General features: G+C 39.9%; 1 protein-coding gene across 6 annotated transcripts in view; it reads left to right on the top strand.

The window, feature by feature from the left end:
- The window catches only part of LOC131065758 (isochorismate synthase, chloroplastic), a 314318-nt gene that overhangs the window by 116836 nt on the left and 177910 nt on the right, over positions 1-19572 (top strand). For all 6 annotated transcript variants that reach the window (XR_009111467.2, XM_058000400.2, XM_059209304.1 and 3 more), the window contains exon 8: positions 17956-18074. Coding sequence is in view for 5 of the 6 variants with exons in the window: in XM_058000400.2 (XP_057856383.1) it covers positions 17956-18074 (119 nt within the window). In the remaining variant the exon portion in view is untranslated. The remainder of the gene's footprint in view (positions 1-17955; positions 18075-19572) is intronic.

A 19572-nucleotide genomic window follows, 5' to 3' on the forward strand; every position in this document is an offset into this window, starting at 1 on the left:
CAACAACAATTTTCTGCACAACTTTGAAAAATGTTTCCGTTGGGTCATTTTCTTTTCTATTTATTACTTCTTTTATTTTTTCCACCATGCAATCCATGCCATCATAAATCTCGCCCAAACATGGGCAATCAGTATCAGCATACCTGATCATGCTCATGATGGGCTCAGTGAAATTCAAAACATATTCCACATCATCCCACCATTTCTCACTAAGGATCAATGCTCTTACTTTTAGAGCTCTTTCTGTGTGGGACTGCTTCCATACACTTCACAAGCTGTTGATGACCATAGAACTCAAGGCGTCTCGCACCTTCAGAAGTCGTCTTAAGACGAGCGTGTGAGATGCAAATCATGTTTCAGCAACCTAACATGACATAACAAAATACACAACATATATCAAATGCAAGTCTATAAAAAATACAAATTTAAAACTAAAAAATTAAAAAATAAAATTTAAAATTAGTAATTATAAATTACCTTCAACAACTCCAACTTGGAGAAGGTCCTGAAAATGGCTTGTGACATATGATGATTAGTCACAAACATTTGAATCTCCTCGCCCTCCACATATAGTTTTTTCACCCAATCAATTTGTGTGCCAAGCTTTTGCATGATTAAATTGAGTGAGTGTACTGCACATGGTGTCCAAAAGATGTGACCATATGTAGCCTCCACTATAGTCCCTGCTACCCTACAATTTTTAGCATTGTCAGTTACAACTTGGACAACATTTTGAGGCCCCACCATGTCAATGCATTCTATCAAGATATTGGCAATGAAACTTGCATCTTTCACTTGCCCCTCACAATCCACTGCTTTCAAAAATATTGCCCCTTTAGGAGACACTGCTATAACATTGATCAATGGCCTATTTTTACAATCTTTCCATCCATCAGAAACAATGGTCACACCTGTTTCCTGCCATGTATCTTTGATGACCTTCAACTGTGACTCTACGGATGCTTTCTCCTTTGCCAATAAGGTGGTTCTCACCTTTTCATACCTTGGACAAACATAATCAGAAGGTGTATTGCAAAGAGTATGCACCATGTCCCGAAAGTAAGGTGATCTAACAAGGTTGAAAGGAAGCCCATTGCCATAAAGGCAACGTGCAATTTTGGAATCTGCAATCTCTCTCAGTTCATTTTTGAAGGCAAAATCCAATGGGCCTCTTTTCCGTGAAGCCACAACATTCTGATTCTCTACTGCATCAACTAGTGGGTTTTGCATGAAAGGATGTGAACCAGTTGGTCTTGTGGAGCCAATGCTACTAGAAGGCCTCTTAGACATTGAGCTTGGATGGACAAGAGGATGATCAGTCTTTGCTTTGCTACTTCTCCTATCAGCTTCCTCTTGTTCTCTAATATATCCCAAAACTAGAGCTTTTGACAGCCCCTTGCCATCTGATCCCTTACAAAATTTTATTCCACGCCCAGGGATGAAACAAAGGTGGCCTTTCACTCGAAAGTATGAGTTGGTATACTTAGTGCCACAATGGTTGCATTGCCAAACAAAACCCCCACCACCAGACACTGGCTTGATCATTGTTGTATAATGCCAAAGTGGTGAATCTTGATCAATTTTAAAGGGGGTATTTTCAGTTCGGACATTTGCAACTGAACTAGAGCTTGCACTTGCACTTCCAGTTCCAGCCATTATGTATGATTATATGAATAGTGCACCTAAAATGAAAAGAGAACGCACAACATTATTGAAAAAAATTATTAAAATTTCGCTATTATAACCCCATACCATGCATACAAAGTGTAAAAAAATATACAAGACTTCTTTAAAAAAAATTAAAAAAACTTTAAAAAACTTTAAAAAAAAATTTAAAAATTTGAAAAAAACTTGGAAAAATTCTTGAAAACTTGAAAAAAATTCAGATTCACTTACCTTTAATGGCTAAATCTTTCTTCTCCAGTGATTCCTATGCCTTTGATGCGTGTCTCACACCTTCGTAGTCGTCACCTTCGAAGAAAAATACAAAAACTAAGAAGCCTGATTGTAGAGAAAAAATCTTCAAAAATGCAAGTAGAATAGGTTGAATGCATGTTTTGATGCATGAAATGCATCATAGAGGGGCGGATTAGGGTTTAGATGTAAAAATAAGATTAAAAAAATTGTTTTTTTATTGTTTTTAATTGCTTTCTAACCCGTGGGCCCCGTTTTTGGGAACCCACGGGCTTGGGTTCCCCTGGGTCCTCTTGGGTTCACCCGGGTACTCCTGGGTTCGCCCTGGGTCCCACCCGGGTCCTGCCCAGGCGGCTGGGTTCCCTGTGGGTCCTGCCATGCAGGACCCACAGGGAACCCAGCCGCCTGGGCAGGACCCGGGTGGGACCCAGGGCGAACCAGGCTGGGACCAGGACTGGGCACGGACTAGGACCAGGACCCAACCAAAATAGGCAAGAACCGGTATCACAGGTTACAAGCATACTTGGAGGTTCGTTAGAGTGTGGAAGTGTTATGGGTGAATGAGGACAGCCACAAAATCCTTTTGATTGCCATTCCGAAGTTCTAAAACCTTATGCAAATGACCCCTTTAATTCCAAAACACCTCTTCAATTTGTGAAAGCCCTAGACAAAAATAAAAAGCAAATTTCAAGGGGTAATAGAGTGTGGTTGTGTCGCATTTGTAAAGCATTTGGAATTTTTTTTAAGAGTGAGTTACATAACAATGTTTTGTCGTCTATTGGGCTATACAGGACAAGGGGTTTGTAAAGATATAAAGGAGGATGAGAACATATTGGTTCATAGATCCTATATGGAGGTGGAATCGAGTTCTAAGGGGTTGTTAGTGCCAACAAAATCTGCATAATTAGCTATGTGTAATGTCCCCATTTTTATGCCTTCCAGTTCTGATATGGATTAGCCTATCTATTGGGTCTCCATAGGCTAATGTGATGTTTTGGAGGCCGTTCAGGCTTCTACAGTGTACACTTTGGGTGTCATTCATCAGAGTTCTCCTTGGCAGTGCACTGGCAGCTTTGAGGATTACCTTCTAGAGGTGTTTCAAGCTCCGTTTGTACATACTATATTTAGTAAGTCACTTGGGTATTTGGTCAGACCTTGCTAATTATAGTAAATTACCTGGTTGGTCAAAGGGCACTATGGTTACCCCGGGATTGTTGGCAGAATTGTTGAATTGATTTTATAATGGCTTTTATTAAGGATTAATGATTTAATTTATTGATTATTAAAGTCATACTTTAATAGTATTAAATTATTAAAAGTGGCTTATAATATAAAGTATTAAATGCTTAGGCATTTAATATTATTAAAATGTCAAATTATGAAGCCAAAAGGAGCGCTCAACCTTGGGAAATAAAGTGCATCAAAAGCAAATTATATTTTAAGTGTTTTAATGATTAAAAATGCCTCATGGACAATCGTGCCCCTTGGAGAGTGATATAAAAGCTGAAAAAACATTTCTCAATTCATTCATTTATCATTCAACACTTGTGCAAATTTTGGCTTGGAGGAACAAGGGTTTCTAGAGAACTTTTAATATTTGAGAACAAAAAATCTAATTGATTTGTGTGTCTATAGGTGTGCAAGATCACCCTAGGACATCATTGCAAGTAGCCTCAACAGAGGTTGCTTTTGAGCTTTCAATTACAGGATTTGGTTGATATCTTTCGGAGGAAGCTTTTTTTGGTTTTGGGTATTGTTTCTTGTTGGAAGTATTGTCATTGATGTCAAGAAGGTAAGAAGGCAATGTTATAGATAAATTTGTCACTGATGTCAAGAGTGGAAATATTGTTATTGGTGTCTAACATGCAGCGATAAGTTTATAAGGCAAATAGTTTTGTTGATGCTTCGAGAAAGCTCCCTGTATTATCTTCGTGATGAAGTTGATGCAATTGGAACCAAATGGTTTGACACTGAAGAGTATCTATGATAAATGATATCTGCAAAACAAATTTAATTGTAGACAGACTTGGTTGAAGAAAGACAAAGCTGATTGTTAGTGAATGGACAGCGATCAAGTAACTACTTTCACGTGCAGCGAACTCCTTGTCTAATATGGTGATTTGTTTGATCTCTAATTCTTTTAGAGATGGTGACTTTATGATGAAGAATAATTAATAGTCAACAACAGAGAGACTACTACTACTAAGACAATGATGACCAAAAACACCTAAGCAAAGCAAAAAGTGGGGGTCCCCATTTGCAATGAGGCGATGTGTGATTACGTCACAACGGGTGCGAAACCAAAAGATGGATGATACCTAAAGAGGAGTGGGCAGATAGAAGATGTAGATATTGCACTCAAGGAGTGGTAGAGACAGAATGGCATTACATCATGGAATGTGCAACTTACAAGGATATTTGGATCAACTATATTGAGACGCTAAAAGTAAACATCTTGAGTAATTGTTGCATATTTCTTGATCAAGATACACAGTAGAAGATCCAAGTTGCAGAAGGCAAAGGAGGTTTAGTAGGCATAATGTTATGGAATCCGCATGCTTTGTTTTGTTGGCTACCCATGGGTCCCAGAGGCTGCTTGGCCTCATGGACGTTATTAAAAACATTCATTCATTCATTGTTGTGAAATCTTTGTATTAGCTTCTCTATGAATTCCACATATGAAGTGATTTGTGCATGGCCCATAGTGATCATGCCATGGTGCCACCATTCATGAGCCACCCCGTTGAGATGTAGGGCTGCATACTTGATTGCTTCTTCCTCTGGCATTGGATTAAGTTGGAAGTATGTGTTAACGTTTTGAACCCAAGCTCGTGTTCTAGTCTTTCTTGAACTGTCAAAGTATGGTAAATTAAGCTTGCCACTCTTTCTCCTTAGATCAAAGTGGTTGTCTCTATTATCCCCGTTGGGCAAATGTCTCATTCCTAAGTCCATGTAGTCTCTAAGCGACATATCGGTTTGCAATCCTCCATCTATCCAATCTTGGTGGAATTGATCTTGTAAATCTACCAATGTAGGTTTATTGCCTTCTTGATGCTCCACTCTAGGTGGGAAGGTAGGTATCATAGGTCTAGAACTAGTTGTAGGAGCATGTTGGTTTGGAGTTCTATTGTTGATGGAATTGTCTTCATTTCCATCATGGCCTCTGTTATTGCCACCTTGGTTGTTATTGTTATTTTTATTTATAATGGTTTGAGTCAACATGTCTAATATTTGTGCCATTCTTTGTTTAGTAGTTCTTTGTTCTACCATAAATTGATCCATACAGTCGGTGATATCTCTTCTATCTCCCTTGTTTATGTCTCTTTGTTCACTTGAGGAAGATTTAGGGCTGTTATTCACTGCTGATCCTTGGTGGATACCCAATATATCAGAAATTTTCTCACCTTCAGGGGGCTGGGCAGGCCTCAATTGCCTTCTTATCTCTCTGTTATAGTATCTTCACACCCTTTCATTTATATACCTTTACAGGCTGGCAGGTTTTCCAGCTCTGATACCACTTGTAATGTCCCCTTACTTAAGTTTTTATCTTCAGTCTGATAGATCAAATAGAGATATTTACAACTATTTAAAGAACCAACTCTAACTTGAATTGATTAACAACAGTCACACTTATATTTAATAATAAAAGATAGAATGTAGTTATCAGTGATGCTACACCTATCACAATAGAAAAATCCACATCTAATATGAAATTCTGAACTGATACAGTCTAATATCAATGTTGGTTCGAATTTGGAAGATTGACAAATAAGTGAAATCGCTGTTCCTGACTTTGGCTTTAAGATTATGTGTTTGTATGTAAAGAGGCTATGCCTCTGTCTGATTAAATCTCTCTGCTCCTGTGGCAATATTAGACTCTGTTTCTGCTTGTTAATTCTTTCCTTTCACGTGTCTATGGCCTTGTAACTGGTGGATGCACCTCCTTCACTCGGCTGTCTTAATACTTCTGCTCTGAATAATTAAATTAACAAATATCTGATGTCTCCCTTGAATGTATCACGATCCTCTTTTAATATCTCTTCAAGTGGTCATGATGTGAGGAGTTTTATCTCCTTAATCATGTCTCGTCAACAACTTTTACTAATCATGCTTCTAATCGGACTTGACCTTTTGTTTATGGTCCATATCATTAACTTAACTAATTATCCTTTGATCGATCTGATTGTTCTTCCTTAAGGCAGCAATATTCTTAATTATATATCTCCTTACGTCTAAGGAAGGTTTTTGTGTGATTTTTTAGCAAATGAATACGGATATTACACTGTATTTGGTTTATGTCCATAAAATTGTATTTCTTGTACACAAAAATATGGTTCTAGACATCTATGGCCAATAAATGAACAGAAAAACATGACATAAAAGGTCAAACTAAGGTTAAGAGGAGCACTTGGCTCACTAGTTACTCCATTAGTAGACGTGCTCATTTTGTGTTTGGTGTTTATAGGATTTTGTGCATGTTCATTTTGCATTTGCTATCCCCTGAAAAAATAAAATGATGTCTTGGGGATGTTTCCTAAAGTTTTTACAAATCTTGAATCTCTAGGGGATGTTTCTAACCCATCTCTGCATCTTGGAAATGTCTCATAGGGGATGGGATCTGAAAATGCAGAAGTGTTGCTCTCTTTCTCTCTCTCTCTCTCTTATATATAATTATATGTATATATTGCAAGTTTTGTTTAATTTTTAGCATGTGATATTAAATTATTATCACTTGTCAATTTTGTATATTTCGTAAGCTGCAAGTGGAAACTGAATAAATCATTGGTCTGTGTAATATCCCAGTAATTTTTTTTTTGAATTTTCAAGGCCGACAATAACATCAACAAGGAATTAACCTGTTAAGGTTAGAAAACATAACTAAAACCATACTGGAAAGTAACCCTTCCACTTTTTGATCACCAAGTGCCCAATGTGGGAAGGTGAGAGCATACGGTGTTGAGGGGATCATTAGCATAAGAAAACTGAAACATAATGCAATGCTTGGGCGGCAAGCCAACCCCTTCCGCTTATCCAGCGGGAGAACAAGGAAACTTGGCGGTAAATCAGCCAAGTGAGATACACAAAATAAGAATCACTCAACCGCAATATTTCAGCGGGAGGACTGCAATTACATAATAATCTCAACTCGACCGCTTATGCAGTGGGAGGACCATTACACAAGCTATCACTCGACCACTTATTCAGTGGGAGGACTGAAAATTACAAAGTTGCTGAATATCAGGCAGCAAGCCAGCCTCTTCCACTTATTCAGTGGGATGAGAGTTACAAAAATAGAACTGGTTAGTAGTACTACTACCTAACCTTACAATAATAGAGATGAGAGAAGGAGAGTAATGCAGATTTACACAATAAGAACATAAATTTCTGTTACAACCAATCTGCAGGCTGAAATTACAAATCAGCAGCCTATGGAAATGCCAAAATGCTCATAACTCCCTCATTATACATCCGAATCAATTCAAACCAGTCCCAAACCCACAATATATCACTCACAACCGCAACCAATCAAAACTACAACTCAAACAACCCCTTATTTATTTTGCATGCATCCCAATGCAAAAACAGAAACCCATGCTATACCTAGGAATTTCGATTTAGCATAACAAATTCAAGACTCAAACAAACATGCTATAAACTCACAAAGTTTATCGCCAGTGCTGAGAAGGAAGAAGGAGATGATACCCATAATCGTCAGTCGCTTCAGCAGAGGGGTATGAGCGAAAAAATACTTCAGCCATAGGAAAACCAACAGTCTCCAGCATCACTTCAACACCAAAATGGCTAAGCAAACTCTGAGAATGTAGAAGAATACAACGCACAGTTAGGTACTGTATTTGAAGTACGAAACCGGGAAGCACTAGGGAGATGCACTCCGAAATCTTAGTTTTGTCGCCAAACCGGCAGCATAACATTACAATTTTTCAAGATAATGCAAATGGGAGCCCAAGTCTCATATTTATAACTTCACACCCTCAAATCGAAATGCAAATTCCCTTAAATTCACTTCTCTCATTTGCCTTTCATTCCACTCTACGTGGACCCGAAGAGTGGCGCCATATCCTCAACACAACCCTCACGCCAAAAAGGCATGGGCCCACGAACTTCACTTGACACATTAGAGATAAGTCATAAAATAATATCTCCTCCAATAATTTCGACATCTCTTTATTTAACATGAAATTTGCCAATTACTTGGGAAAAAATAGACATTAATCCCAAATTCAATAATCAGCAACCAACAATCAGATTAATTAAATATTAAATCTTAGGATAAGGAAGTAATATATAATCGTGTCACATAAGACTCTCGTACTGATTATTATCACAACCAGGATGAAACTGAGCCAGGAAGACCACTGTACTGCTGCAGAATCAGGACCCTGTCCACTGCCAAAAATAGAATTATGCCACACTGTCACTTACTAAAAATAGTAAGTCAAGAACTAATGCTCTGAAAAGCATGATCTTCGCACCCAGAGACAGAGTATGGAGAGCTCAGTAGGACAGTATCACCAAAATAGCTATTCCTTGACTTACTAAAAATAGTAAGTCCTCGTTTCATCAATGTTGGACCCCTCATTCTTCATTCTACCTAGCCTATGGGTCTCAGGAATAGGCTAATGGACCATTGGAAGGTTGTCAATGAGAAGGGGACATTACAGTCCGCCCTCCCGAAAATTGCTTGTCCTCAAGCAACTGTAAGGCTGGATGCAGTAAAATCTCGTCATTTTCCCATGTAGCATCCTCTGCTGGTAGATTCTTCCATTTGATCAAGTATTGTCTGATCACTCTTCTCCTCAAAGACCGTTCTTTGAATTCAAGGATAGCTTCAGGAACCAAAACCAACTCTCCCTCCTCATGAAGCAGAGGTAACTCAGCTGAAGCAACAACATTATGTCCCAGAGCCTTCTTAAGGCGAGACACATGAAACACATTATGGTTCCTACTGCTTGTTGGCAATTCCAACTCATATGCCAATTCTCCCACCCTTTTGCTGACTCTGAAAGGCCCATAGAATCGTGGCTTCAGTTCCTCAACCCCACTCTCCTTGAGAGTAGACTATCTGTAGGGCTCGAACCTCAAATAAACCATGTCAGCCACCTCTAAGGTGCGCTCAATTCGCTGCTGATCAGCGTACAACTTTTGCTGATTCTGTGCATGCTGGAGATTGTCCCTCAGAATCTTCAGAATATCTCGACTTTGCTGCATCATATCCTTTGCCTAAGGGGTTTTGCTATCACCAAATACCAAGTCCGCGAAGCGAGGAGCTTCATAATCATATAGTGCCATGAACGGTGACATCCAGATGGACATGTGATAGAAGGAATTGTAACAATATTCTTCTAGGTGAAGCCATCTCACCCATGTATTCTGTTGCTCTGAGACATAGTTTCTAAGATAACCTTCCAACCATTTATTCACTATCTCGGTCTGCCCATCAGTTTGAGGGTGGTAACTGGTGCTTGGAGTGAGCATAGTACCACACAATGTAAAAATCTACTCCCAAAAAACACTTAGGAACTTGCTGTCCCTATCACTTACAATGTTCTTCGGTAAACCATGTAATCTGAACACCTCCCGGAAGAACATTTCAGCAACTTGTGCTGCTGTAAAAGAGCTGGTGATGGCGAAGAAATTAGCAAACTTTGTAAGTCTGCCACTACCACATAGATACTATCCTTCCCTTGAGCCCGAGGCAACCCCGTGATGAAATCCATGGAGATACTCTCCCATTTTTGACCGAGAATAGGCAAGGGTTGTAACAAACCAGCTAGTAGAGTGTGCTCATCTTTGTTCCTCTGACATGTATGACACTCCTTAATGTACTTCAAAACATCACTTTTAAGTCCCTTCCAAGAGAATGTCTCCCGGATCTGCTTGTATGTTTTGAAATAACCTTGGTGACCAGCAAGGGGGATGTCATGGAAAGTCTTCAAAATCTTCTCTTTTAACTTAGATTCAGATACTATGAAGATTCTTCCCTTGTACAGGATCAATCCCTCAACCAATTTGTACCTTTCATCATGAAAAGTACCTTCTATAAGGCTGGTTGCAAACTGATTTTTGGCATAATTAGCAAGCAACAACTCTCTCCAATCAGCAGTAAGCTCGCAAAGTGAGCTTAAATGGGGTCTTCTGGATAAGGCATCTGCCACAACATTGTTTTTACCCTTAACATACTCAATGTCGAAATCTTAAGCCTGCAACTTACTCACCCATTTTTGCTGTCTCTCATTTAGATCTTTCTGATGCATGAAGTGTTTAAGACTATTGTGATCAGTCTTAACAATGAATTTACTCCCCACCAGATACTGCCTGAACTTTGCAAGGGCATGCATTATGGCAAGCATTTCCTTGTCATAAATGGAGTACAGTCTGTCAGGACCTCTCAACTTTCTGCTCTCAAAGACTATAGGATGCTTATCCTGCATGAGGACCGCACCAACACCTTCTCCAGAGGCATCACACTGTAGCTCAAATGGCTTGGTGAAATCAGGCAATGCTAAAACAGGGCAGGAACAAATGATCCTTTTAAACTGCTCAAATACTGTCTGTGCCTTTTCGGGCCGTTCAAAAGCTCCTTTCTTTGTAAGATCTGTAAGGGGGGCAGCCAACTAAGAATATCCCTTCACAAACCTCCTATAGAATCCACACAACCCCAAAAATCCCCTCAAATGTGTTATGTTTTCGGGAGTAGGCCAATCAATGATGGCTCTAATCTTTTCAGGATCCACCTTCACACCACCTGCACTGATAATGTGACCAAGGTAGAGCAACTCTTCTATTCCAAACTCACATTTGGACTCCTTGGCAAACAGGGATTCGGATTCCAATATGCTCAACACTTCATCCAACTGCTGTAAATGTTCTTTCTAAGATTTGCTGAATATAAGTATGTCATCAAAGAATATCAAAACAAACTTCCTTAGCTGTTCTTGGAAGATTCTGTTCATGCATGACTGAAATGTAGCGGGTGCATTAGTCAAGCCAAAAGGCATGACTAGGAACTCAAAATGCCCAAAGTGGCATCTGAAAGCAGTCTTCTCCACATCTGATGCTCTCATTCTAATCTGATGGTACCCCGACCTGAGGTCAATCTTGGAAAAGAACACTGCCCCATGTAGCTCGTCAATGAGCTCTTCAATCCTCGGAATAGGATATCGATTCTTGATGGTTTTCTGATTCAGGGCTCTGTAATCCACACACATGCGCATGGTTCCATCCTTCTTTCTCACCAAAACAATAGCCGAAGCAAAGGGGCTTTTGCTAGGCCGTATGTAACCCATGCCAAGCAATTCCTGAATTGCTTTTTCAATCTCATCCTTCTGCTTCTTAGGATATCGGTAAGGAGTAGTCATGACTAGCTTAGCTCCTTCTTCAAGCTCAATAATGTGTTCGGCACCTCTTTTAGGAGGCCTGCCAAGAGGTGGATTTTCGAACACCTTGCTTCTCTTGGTTATCAAAGCTTGAATGTCTTCAGGATAATTCCTGTGCTCCTTTTGTGGTTCTGAAGGCATGACCATGATCTTGCTTCTATCCTTGATCATTGCTGAAATATCTGAGGAATAGCTGCCCTTATCTACCAATGGATTGGAAGGCATTATCAAACACTCTGCTGCCCACTCCACCTGATTATGGCGGATCAGCCTTTCCATTCTTTTCAAGGATACCACTTTAAGTCCCCCATGCGACATTCCTCTCAACACTACCTTCTTCCCTTCAGACATGAATTTCAGCTCCATGGTTTGTAGGTTTAGTGTGATCTCGCCAAGAGATCTCAGCCATTGAATCCCGAGGACTGCATCATCAATCCCTCCAATGCTCACCACAAAGAAATCATCTTTGATTTCATGATTCCCCAACTTCAGAGACATGTTGGAAATCATTCGGTTACTGGATATAGTGGAGCCATCTGCTACCATGACTTTGAAGCCCTCAACTTCCTCTGCCACTAGTCCCTTTTTTGCAACAACCCTCTCATCAATGAAGTTGTGTGTTGCACCTGTGTCAATGAGAGCAATGACATGATGCTCTCTAATCACACCCCAAACTCTGAAGGATTCATTTTTGTGAATGCTCGAGAGTTGAGCAACCACTCCTCTATCTTCTGACCCAAATTCAGGCCCTTCAGGAGCCTCTTCATACTCGCTGTCCTCAACTTCAGTTTGCTGTACTGAAATTTCAGAATCTGATCTATCGTTTGAATTGCACTCCATCTGATGCAAATTCCCTTTTCCATGGCACTTATGCCCGGGAACCCAAGGTTCTTTGCAAGAATAACAAAGATTATTTCTCCGGAGCTCTTGACAGAGCCCATCATCCATACGCGGAGGGAACCTCTTGGTCTGATTCATGAACTTCTTCTTATCCTTTCTGAAAGGGAAAGGCTTGGACTGAATTTTACTTTTTGGGGCAGCCAACTCCATACTTCTAGATTTTTTAATAGCTTCTGCCAGGGTGGGTGGATCAAAAGCTCTGACCCATCCTCTCAAAGGTTCTTCAAGTCCTTCACTGAAAAGGACAACGAATCGCTTCTCTGAGATGCTACTCACCATGACTGATAGGTTTTGGAATTTAGTCACCTAAGTGTCCAATGAACCTTGCTGCCTGAGTTGTGCAAGTTCTCTAAACTTCACCTCTGGATCCCTGGTGTTGAATCTCTCAATCAGCTTGTTGGTGAAATCAACATAGGTGGTGATTAAGTTATGACCAAGGGTAACCAACCCATGGTACCACCATTCATGGGCCACTCCATCCAAGTGCAAGGTAGCAAACTTCATGGCATCCTCCTCCGGCATAGGCCTCAAGGACAAGTAATTGTCCAACTTCTGTACCCATGCTCTACCTGTACTCTTAGCGCTTCCATCAAAGTGTGCTAAGGTCACTCTTCCAAGAGCTTGCTGATAATCTCTTGGGGCAATAGATTTATAGTCATTCCTCCTTCCTCTCTTCATTTTCTGATTCATAAACTGATCCAGAGTTAGGATATCTCGGATCTCACCAGGAAGAGAAGCATACTCCATGTAGCTGTTCCTTATTTCATTAGCTGTGGGTATCTCTGTTTCAGCTTGTCGTACATCTCTTGGCAAAAATACAGGTTGTAAAGGACTTGGGGCTGAACCACCATTGTTACTCCCGTTGTTACTCCAATTTCCATTGCCTACAGGAGCGTTAGAAGTGCTGGCTTCCGGTCCATTGTTGGGCTAATTAGGGACCCCAACAATGTTCTGGTTTAGCTTGGCTAGCAGTAGAGACATCATGTCCATCATGGCATTGAATTGTCTCTCTGCCTTCTTATCGGGTGCCTCATTTGGTTCTGTAGTCTTATCTGCCGTTGAATCCACTGAATTTGAGGTATCTAGATCCTTCCCTCCGTTTCTCAGTACTTCTGAAAATGTGTCCTCTTCGGGCACTATAGGAATCTCTTCTGCTCTCTGTTGTAGTATTTGACGTCTCTGTCACTCATGGAGACTTCTAAACCCACTGACTCTCACAGGCTGGCAGGAAAACCAACTCTGATACCACTGTTATATCCCAGTAATTTTTTTTTGAATTTTCAAGCCCGACAATAACATCAACAAAGAATTAACCCGTTAAGGTTAGAAAACATAACTGAAACCATACTTGAAAGTAACCTTTCCACTTTCTGATCACCGAGTGCCCAATGTGGGAAGGTGAGAGCATACGGTGTTGAGGGGATCATTAGCATAAGAAAACTGAAACATAATGCAATGCTTGGGCGGCAAGCCAGCCCCTTCCGCTTATCCAACGGGAGAACAAGGAAACTTGGCGGTAAACCAGCCAAGTGAGATACACAAAATAAGAATCACTCAACCGCAATATTTCAGCAGGAGGACTGCAATTACATAATAACCTCAACTCGACCGCTTATGTAGCGGGAGGACCATTACACAAGCTATCACTCGACCACTTATTCAGTGGGAGGACTGAAAATTACAAAGTTGTTGAATATTAGGCGGCAAGCCAGCCTCTTCCACTTATTCAGTGGGATGAGAGTTACAAAAATAGAACTGGTTAGTAGTACTACTACCTAACCTTACAATAATAGAGATGAGAGAAGGAGAGTAATGCAGATTTCCACAATAAGAACATAAATTTCTGTTACAACCAGAGAAACGAGACTCGCCTGAAATCGCCCAAACTCGGCGAGTCCGAGTCCGAGTCAGGCCAAACGAGTCCCAGGGGCTCGGACTCGGACTCGGCCGAGTCTGGAGAGTAAACTCGCCAGACTCGCCGAGTTGGCGATTTTGGCTCAAAATCGCCAGACTCGGCGAGTCCTGAGCCCCAGACTCGGCTACTGGCTAGGTTAATAAAATGACAAAAAAAAAAACATTTTAAAAAGTTTTTTTAAAAAGTAATAAGTTTTTTTGAAAGGGCGAAATTTGACATTTTGGTCTCTCCGTCAGGATTATTTTATGGAATATAACATTTAAGTATAAGTGATACTTATACTTTAAGTTATATTCCATATATACTGTCAGGATGTTTGAGAGTGGTTTCGGGCCTCAAGGAGTTATATTGCAAAATCTAGTTTTTGGAGGATTCTTCAATTTTCCAGACTTAGTCAAATTTCAGGATCAAGACATTCCAGACTTAGCCAAATTTCAGGGCATTTGAAGATCAGGATGACATTCTAGACTTTATCACTCACCAACTTGACCTAGCTTGGACCTTCAAGAATGATACTCACTCACCAAGCAAGACCCAATTAGCAACAAGAGCAAAACCAGGCCCTAAGGAAGACTCTCAAAGAAACCTTAATTCAGACTTGTAATAAGTTTTTTTGGCCTCGCGGGGCGCTGCCCCTCGACCTCACCCTGTATCGCGACAGGGAGCGCGCAAGGGGCGCTGCCCCTTGACCCCACCTTGGGGGCGCTGCCCCCAAACCCCCGTCGAAAAATATGGGGGAAACTGCGTCGATAGAAGTAGAGAAAATTTAACCTACGAGTCTGACATTGATTGGATCGACCAGGTAGATATAGAGGTTGAGACTGTAGCCATGGCAGAGGAGGAGCGGAGAGCACGAGCACAGACAGGAGATTCAGAGGCAGATAGTGACACGGATGTTCCTGATGTTGGTGAGCATGGCATGGTGTCACGGGGAGCGGCTATGGCAGTCGAATCATCCAGGACCTACCTTAGACACCTTCGCAGGGGGCTGGAGCCGGAGGGTGCAAGCTCCTCTGAGCCATAGACTTGTAGTTGTATTTACCTTTGGCATTTGTATGAAACATTTGATGATGATCATATGATGACATGGATTTTTTATTCCATGAGTTTTGTAATATTGTATACATTTGACAATATTTATATATCTATGTTTGTTATTTTCTTCAGCTACAATTTGCGTTTATGCTTATGTGATTGATGTATACTTGTGTATGTAATCAAATGAACTGAGTTTGATGATGTTATTGTGTCTTTAAGGTGTATTCAATAAAGGGTGTCTGAAACAAGTTTTAAATATTTAAAAATCTCTAAATTTCTTGAGTTTTTCACTATCCCGAGTCCAGACGAGTCTGGAGCCGAGTCTGACACCGAGTCCCGAGTCCGAGCCGAGTCCGAGTCTCGTTTCTTTGGTTACAACCAATCTGCAAGCTGAAATTACAAATCAGCAGCCTATGGAAATGCCAAAATGCTCATAACTCCCTCATTATACATCCGAATCAATTCAAACAAGTCCCAAACCCACAATATATCACTCACAACCGCAACCAATCAAAACTACAACTCAAACAACCCTTTATTTATTTTGCACGCATCCCAATGCAAAAACAGAAACCCACGCTATACCTAGGAATTTCGATTTAGCATAACAAATTCAAGACTCAAACAAACATGCTATAAACTCACAAAGTTTATTGCCAGTGCTGAGAAGGAAGAAGGAGATGATACCCATAATCGTCAGTCGCTTCAGCAGAGAGGTATGAGCGAAAAGATACTTCAGCCACAGGCAAACCAACAGTCTCCAGCATCACTTCAACACCAAAATTTCTAAGCAAACTCTGAGAATGTAGAAGAATACAACGCACAACTAGGTACTGTATTTCAAGTACGAAACTGGGAAGCACTAGGGAGATGCACTCCGAAGTCTTAGTTCTGTTGCCAAACCGGCAGCATAACATTACAATTTTTCAAGATAATGCAAATGGGAACCCAAGTCTCATATTTATAACTTCACACCCTCAAATCCAAATACAAATTCCCTCAAATTCACTTCTCTCATTTGCCTTTCATTCCACTCTACGTGGACCCCAAGAGTGGCGCCATATCCTCAACACAACCCTCATGCCAAAAAGGCATGGGCCCACGAACTTCACTTGGCACATTAGAGATAAGTCATAAAATAATATCTCCTCCAATAATTTTAAAATCTCTTTATTTAACATGAAATTTGCCAAATACTTAGGAAAAAATAGACATTAATCCCAAATTCAATAATCAGCAACCAATAATCAAATTATTTAAATATTAAACCTTAGGATAAGGAAATAATATTTAATCGTGTCACATAAGACTCCCGTACTGATTATTATCACAACCAGGATGAAACTGAGCCAGGAAGACCACTGTACTGCTGCAGAATCAGGACGTTGTCCACCGCCAAAAATAGAATTATGCCACACTGTTACTTACTAAAAATAGTAAGTCAAGAACTAATGCTCTGAAAAGCATGATCTTCATGCCCAGTGACAGAGTATGGAGAGCTCAGTAGGACAATATCACCAAAATAGCCATTCCCTGACTTACTAAATATAGTAAGTCCTCGTTTCATCAATGTTGGACCCCTCATTCTTCATTCTGCCTAGCCTACGGGTCTCAGGAATAGGCTAATGGACCACTAGAAGGTTGTCAATGAGAAGGGGACATTACAGTCTGAGTAGAACTTGTAGTGGACCATGGACATATGAAAATGCATCTCTACTTTACATCACCAATTCTCTATCCTGGTCAATGAGAACTTTTAGCCGGGTCAATAAGAACTTTCTTTTTGTTTGCATTGATTTAACTACTAAACTGTTTCAAAAACTCTCACTATCCAACATATTCTTCTCTGGCAACCTTTTATGTTCATTAATACAGCCAGCCTGAGATAACTTGTATCTACCAATTTCTCTTTTCATGTTAAAACTTGTTGATGGCCAACCATCTGCTAGCCTTTATGAAGATGATTTTCGATTAGATGGGGAATGCTTGTTAGCTCCTAATAAAGCTGTTGTGCCCAATGTTTCTCTTTGCACATCTCCCTGCAACATTGTCCCATTGTAGATTCAACTGTTTTGCTACATTGTTAAACTAATGCTCCAATAACTAGTTTCAAAAAGTTTGGTATTTTGTTAAAAGGAAAATATGGAAAACTATTTCCATTCAGTGCCATTTCACAGCCTGTGTTTGACATTTTTTCCTTAAAAGAATGTGCTTTGTTTGAATTCAGCTCTGGGTATAGCTGGTTTTGGTTCAGGTTCACCCAGGGCATGGTCCCTGGCCTTGTGTCTTGGGCATACGTAGATTGAGATCCATATATGGTCTAGGTATTGACTAAGCACCCTGCAAGCCCAGTAGCACAGGTGTGATATGTTACTGAAATAAGTTTTTTTCTTCCGACAATCCTTTATTTCTTGAGGCTTTAAATTATTTTAGGTAATAGATGTTACTTTCTTGCTTTATGTATGCTTTCTGTAGTTCTGTATCTCTTTTTTGATCATTTTGATTTTTTGAGGACATCAAAAAGTATTTCATTCTTTCATTATATAAGTTTGTGCGGTCCTCTCCTTGATCAACTGCAACCCTTTTTCAGTGCTTTACTCCCTGCTTCATTAGGGAGCTCACTTTTGAGTGTGGTTCATCATCATCATATGATTGAAGCAATGACAATATTATTATTTTGGTTAGATCTAAAACAGTTCGATAGCCTGTGTCAATATGGAGAAATGTATCAAGTTTAAAAAACAAAATAGTTTACATACTTTTAAAAAATTAATACATTTGTGAAGGCAGCCAGAGAGACTCTTTTATAGAAGTGGAAGTGATGTTTCTAGTGAAGCTGTTGCTGGAACCCGTGCACGCGGGCGTACAATCGAAGAGGACTTACAGATTGGACTAGATTTGCTGCACAGGTATTTCTGTCATCCTCAGATGCTTTCTTTAGTATCTGGCCATTAGATTTATATATTGTTATTGCAGCTAATCCAGAATTAAGTGCTTATACAACCATGCAAATACCTTTTACTCATTTGAAATAACAGCTTATAGCTTTATTTTTCTGTTCCTGCATTATTATCAGGGGGTCATGTTAGTTAACCAACATGAACAAGGATCTTTCTGTAAATGCTACTTGTAGGAAGTGCTCTTTTGTATACTTTATGTTTCATTTTGTTGTTTCACACAGAAAAAATTGTGCTATCCAAATAATAAATCTTAAACGCTATTGAAATTGTGGAATCAGCCTAGTATCAACCTACAATTTATAAGCTTTTGTAAAATGTTATACTGTCGTCAAATATGCTGTTCTTTAGACAGATGAATTACATTTAATGTCCCCAAATGACCAATATAGCTTAATGGAATTCAAAATATATCTAGTTGAAGCAAATGGTAAAAGCAAAAAGGAGTTCCAAACAAAGGTACTGGCTAGAGCCTAGCACTCTACCAAAAGGGCCTAAATAACATCAAATGATCTTAGAGAAACAACTAGTCAACCTTAATTTTATGTGTAAATGGACAGCAGGACTTTCTGCTACTATCCATTGTGAGTTTTCCTTGATCCAGCATATACACAGCAGTTAGTATTGTCTAAGGAAACGAATTACTTCTAGTTCTTCATTATGAAGGACTTCGTGAATGGATGACATTGGACAAATTCTGTCTAGCAGTCTAATCAACATTACACTTTTGTGTAAGTCATCCTACTATTGAGCACACTCAATATTGTTTGAATCCAAGAATGTTGGTTTTGACCATATGTTGACAAAACATCTATGTTATAAGGTCCTTCCTTGCAGGCCTTGGTTCAGGTTTTGGTGTAGTCTATGTTCAGGTCTGGTAGTTGTATGCCCCTGGGTTTGCCCAGGGTACTGCCCAGTTGCCTGGCCTGGGCAGTACCCTGGGGGAACCAGTATACCTACATGAACCCAGGCATAACATTGTTTGAATTTTAGAACAGATCCAGCTCCCGTATTTATTTGGGATGTAAACTAATTATCTTTTTGAACATTGAAACTAAATGACAGCTTGCTCTATAATATGTGGAGAAAACGGCCTACAATGTGCACTTTAAAATTCAATTCTCAATGCATAAAAGCAATTCCAAAGAGCAAGTTTTCCCCACGCCCATTATTTCTCTTTTTTATTCAGAATTTCATATGCATGGAAGTTCAATCATAAAACAGTTGAATGCAGGATTGTACATAGATGGACTACTCGCCGAGTTACTGCCAAAAACTCATGGACAGAGAAATAAAAGGCAGGGACGTCAAAAAAGCGATTCATTTTTGCATTTTGTGTGTTCTAATTTGTTGCTAAGAGGAAAAACACCCTCCCAAGCATTTCCAACCTGATTTCCATCAATTTTAGTCAATTATAAGCAACTTTGGAGCGGATTTGAAGTGGTTTTCA

Source organism: Cryptomeria japonica, chromosome 7 (assembly GCF_030272615.1).
Source record: "Cryptomeria japonica chromosome 7, Sugi_1.0, whole genome shotgun sequence".
In the NCBI taxonomy this organism is placed as follows: Eukaryota; Viridiplantae; Streptophyta; class Pinopsida; order Cupressales; family Cupressaceae; genus Cryptomeria; species Cryptomeria japonica.